Raw genomic sequence first — 5,106 nt, 5'->3', positions numbered from 1 at the left:
GGGGGGGGGGGGGGGGAAGCTCTCCATTCCTGGATCTCCTGTAGCTGGAACCACAAGAATCCTTAGTTAAAATGGGATTCGAACACAACACCATTTGATTTTTTGGAAGATAAAGACAAAGAAGCTTGATAAAGATGAGGCGAATATAAAAGATCTAATATATCTTGTGGCAAGCAGCTGGAAAAACATGAACCCGATGAGCAAGGTACATTATATAATACTTGTTTACTCAACGGTTAACAAAGAAAATAAGCTAAAATTTTGGTCACTGTAGTGTCCAGCTATCCAATATAATGTTTGGACTAATTGATCATATTTAACATCAACTGCCACAATACTTGTATTCCACAAGTTGCAACTTATCTATTTACACAGAGAGACACAAACACAAGAATTTTTACCCTTCTTTCATTTACAAGCTATATTCATCCGACCCAAGAGGGCTTGTCATTGGTCTAACCAACTTGGCCATTATAGGAGCACTGCAGTAGAGAGTTTCTTGGTAACTAGGAATAGGGCACGTAAACCAGTCGTCGGATTCTCAAAGATGTTCGTATCAGGCTGAGAATTTCATAGTTGTCTCAAGTTGAAATGTAGTTGTTTTATGCAATCTGAGACTTGATGGGTGGATTCAGGCGCTTCATCATGAAGTTGAACTGGACAATGCGTGAACTTCTCGGCTGGGGCCAATTCGCTCCTTCTGGCACCTTAATGCACTTAAACCCCTGCCCTTTATACAACTCTGTGACACCGGGATCGTTAAGGTCACTGTGTAATGCAATGGCATGGCACCCCCAGCTTTTGGCTGTTGCCTCTGCTTTAGCTATCAGTCTTTTCGCAATTCCCATTCTACGGTATCTTTCTCGGACAGCAACATTTGATATATACGCAATTCCTGTCCTGTCCACAACGATACCATTTGTAATTTCTAGTAATGAGTAAGAGCTGAGACAATGCTTCAATAAATTCTTGAATAAGATAAGAATTCAACACAGGAGAAGCTAATACTTCGTACCTTCTCTGCTGCAGGGGACCTTTTCGTGGAAGAAAATCAGCGATAGTATCCACGGTCAATATCCCGGCTACATATCCCCTGTTTAGACTAAACATTCCATCAAAAACTCCAATTTTGAAGTCATCATTCACTGAAAAGGATGCATCTTGATCAGAACTTCCAATTACAGCAACAAGGCAAGTTCTGTTGCAGCCATTTGGCATCGAGTATCCAAATAACATTCCAATGGCTCGATTAATTCTCAACAAATAATCATAAGGAAACCGAAATTTAGGGAAGAAGGAACTGCAGTGAGTCTCAGCCACTTCCCAGCAGTCCTCTGACCTCGCCTCTCGAACAACAATTTCGGGAGACACGGTTGGAAACAAGTCGGCCACTTGACTAGCCCTACAAAACACTAGAGCACGCAAAGATCCTCTAGTTAGACTTCAATAATCCCCGAAGGCTAATATTATGACTAACAACGATCTTTTACAACATCAAAGAATGAAAATGTGATGGAATAGTAACAAGAAAATAGTATATGTTTAATTAAACATCAGAATTGTCAAATACCCTTATTGTTTTGTAGTTCAGGAACATAGGTGAAGCAGCTGTTAGGGATTAAAATTCAATCTCGATCACAAGAGCAATGATGAGTAACACAGATTTATACATGAGGCAGCAAGATTTTTAACTTCTTTTAAATTTTTACTGTCAAGTAACATAGAGCTCATATTACAGCTTCATAATCAGCCCATGAATGAACATTTTCAACTTATGGTCACTAAATTGAGAAAGAAAGTCGTCGGGTTATGTGAAGCGGAACGTAGTTTTTACTATCAAAAAGCTAAGTGCATTTTCCTTAAGCAAAGTAATAAATGTACTAAGTTCTTTCACTCAGTAGTTAAAAGGAACTCAAGGAGAAACTTTATAGCTACTATACTCAAAGAGGATGGGATGTATACTACATCACATGATCAAGTTGCTTCGAAATTTGTCAAATTTTACACTACATTGCTGGGGAAAAACTATCCAACTCGGCCTCTTGAGCTGGATATTGTTACAAGTGGTCCTTTGGTTTCATTGGAACAAGGTAACACCTTGATTTGGGACATTTCTTATGAGGAGATCAAAGAGACACTCTTTGTGATTGGAGATGAAAAGTCTCCCGGGCAGATGGTTATACTTCTTGTTTTTTTTAAAAATGCATGGGGGACTATTGGTGAAAATTTTGTTGGGGCTATCATGGAGTTCTTTTCGTCGGGTTCCATCCTCAAACAAATCAACCACACGGTCATTGCTTTGGTGCCTAAATCTGGTCATACACCGCATGTTGGGGATTATAGGCCTATCTCTTGTTGTAATGTTATTTAGAAAGTGATCGCTAAAATACTTGCTTCTAGATTGAGACCTATTTTGGGTAATATTGTGGACCATGCACAAGCCGCTTTTGTTGAAGGTAGAAGTATCACGGAAAACATTCATCTTGCCTAAGAACTCATGAGACAATACAATAGGAAAAGGGTTGCTTTGAGATGTCTCCTAAAAATTGATCTTACAAAAGCTTATGATTCGATAAGTTGGGATTTCCTTAAAGATGTTCTTGAAGGGTTGCACTTCCTCTCGAGATTTGTAAATTGGGTCATGGAATGTGTTACTTCTCCAACATATTTCATTGTTTTGAATGGGAGTATGCATAGTTTTTTCAAAGGAGGGAAAGGCCTCCGACAAGGTGATCTTCTCTCCCCCTTTTTGTTCATGCTTTGTATTGACTATTTCTCAAGAATGCTTAGAGCTGCCACGAACGATAGTGATTTCAATTATCACCCTAAATGTGGCCCCCTAAAGATCACCAATTTAGCTTTTGCGGACGATTTGATGCTCTTTGCTAGGGAAGATGTTATGTCAGTGAAAATTCTCATAGATTGCCTCTCCAATTTTGGATTTGTATGGGTTTAAGGTTGAACATCCTTAAATCCAGCTTACATATAGCTGGTATTCACGGACAAGTGCTTGAGGATATCTTTCAATTGACAAATGTCCCAAGGGGTAGTATGTCATTTCGATATTTGGGCATTCCTCTTGCTTCGGAAAAACTTAAGGTAAGTTGTTATGCTCCATTTCTTGATAAAATTATAGCTTATATTGGTGCATGGAATTGCTCTTCATTATCTTATGCGGGCAAGGCGGGCGGTTCTTCAAGGTGTTGAATGTTTTAGCTTTCTATCTTCCCTATCCCGGCTACAATTATATCAAGGATTGTTAGCCTTTGTCGGAAATTCCTTTGGGGATCTAAGAAGCCTTTGGTTGCGTGGAAGGATCTTTGCCTTCCAAAAGATGAAGGGGGCCTCGGATTGAAAGACTTAAAGAGTTGGAATTTAGCGTTACTCGCTAAATCCCTTTGGAATATACAAAATAAAAAGGACACTCTTTGGATTCGGTGGGTTCATCAAGTGTGTCTTAAAGGGACTTGCATTTGGGAAGTTCTACCTAGGAAAGATCATTCCCCACTCTTTAAAAAATTGCTGGAAATCAGAAATATATTGACACAGAATGTGGCTGCCAGATTTTCTCGCATGGACAGAACGTGCAATACGCACAACTGGGTAGAGTAAACTATCCATCTATGTATGCTGGACTTCCCCCAAGGCAGGCTGCTGTTATGCCACAAAGCAGTGACTGTTTAAGCAGGCCGACTGGAGTTAACACTGTCCGAAATCAGACAGTTATGGACAGATTACAAAGCTGGTCGACTGGAGGAAAATTTTGCACAAAATTCGCCTATGACTTCTTCAGGCCGAGAGGCTCAAAGAAGGTTTGGGCCGCTGATGTTTGGAGCTCTTTCATCACTCCGAAGCACTCCTTTGTGCTTTGGTCAGGGGTCCTATCAAAACTCCTAAATAAAGACAAATTGCATTACTTGGATATTGATCGAAATTGTATTCTTTGTGGGCAAAAGGCGGAGACGGGCTGTCACCTTTTCTTTGAATGTTCTTTCACTTCCACCGTATAGGGGAATATTAGACATTGGCTTGACATCAAAAGATCTATGTCAACACTTGCTAGCTCTCTCAAGTGGATGAAAAAAGAGGCTCGAGGGACATCATGGCGAAACAAGGCTAAGAGAATTACACTTGCTAGTACCGTTTACTACCTTTGGTTGACACGTAATAGGAAGATTTTTGAAGGTCTTTCATCCAACTTGGATTCCATTGTGAAAAGGATCAAGACACGCGTATACAAAGTTATGTTCTATTTGTATCCAAATGTCTTGATCTATTTCGAGTCCTTAACGTTGGATCATTGACTATTTTTGCACTTCACTTTTGTTGTATCTCCCGGATATGCTCAGAGTAATTGTATGTGATATTGGTTTTTGTTTTGTCTAGGTATGCTCGGTTTACTTGTATATGAACATTTTTTATCAATGATATTTACATTTACCGAAAAAAAAATATAGAGCCCATATTATCGAACAAACTAACGTAGTAGTCATGTCACTTCCTATATTTCTAGTACACATTTGGTTGCCTTGCACCCCAATAATATATAAGGAAATGCCCAACTACTGCCACTTGTCCTCGAGTGTCTTGGGACACCATGGAAAATCAGTTAAATTCGCACAGTAAGGTTGTGGTTCCCTAGTATTGAAAGTATAATTTTTTTAAATAAATAAGTTTGTCTTTTAAAGCTTAAACTTTTGGATATAATGCTTAAACTTTTGGATAATTTAGTTAAGAGGAAATTTCACGTAAATGTCCAGACATAAAGTCATGGAGTCGCTAGTTTATGAAAGTTGTGCCCGTGTCAGCCTTTTGAAAGAAATATGAATCTATCTTCGGGCGAGCTAAACTTTTACACTAGTGGATTTGCTCGTCCACACTAAAAGAGAGAAAGAGATGAATTTTCATACCTGATCCGTGGGGAGGGGAACAGGAAGAGGAAGAAATTTTCGAGAATGAAGGAAAGGGATTCTTCAGATTCTTGAAATGGGGAGATAGACCGATGCTGAAGCTGCTTACTGATGGAACGGTCTGCATTTCTATGAAATGCCAGTATCAAGAAATGAAGATTGGGATGAAAAGTGAATGTTAGAGATTTTTTCTGTC

General features: G+C 39.3%; 1 protein-coding gene across 1 annotated transcript; it reads right to left on the bottom strand.

Moving 5' to 3' along the window:
* Window positions 1–142: 142 nt before the first annotated feature.
* LOC111402177 lies at window positions 143–5,106 on the bottom strand. Its single transcript, XM_023030329.1, has 3 exons — window positions 4,911–5,106; window positions 1,016–1,412; window positions 143–900 (listed from the first exon to the last, which is right to left on the bottom strand). The coding sequence occupies exons 1-3, from the start codon at window positions 5,035–5,037 to the stop codon at window positions 603–605; spliced, it is 822 nt and encodes a 273-aa protein (XP_022886097.1). The 5' UTR covers window positions 5,038–5,106; the 3' UTR covers window positions 143–602.

The sequence above is a fragment of the Olea europaea genome, chromosome 10 (genome assembly GCF_002742605.1).
Source record: "Olea europaea var. sylvestris chromosome 10, O_europaea_v1, whole genome shotgun sequence".
NCBI lineage: Eukaryota > Viridiplantae > Streptophyta > Magnoliopsida > Lamiales > Oleaceae > Olea > Olea europaea.
This window is presented reverse-complemented; position numbering and strand designations above follow the sequence as displayed.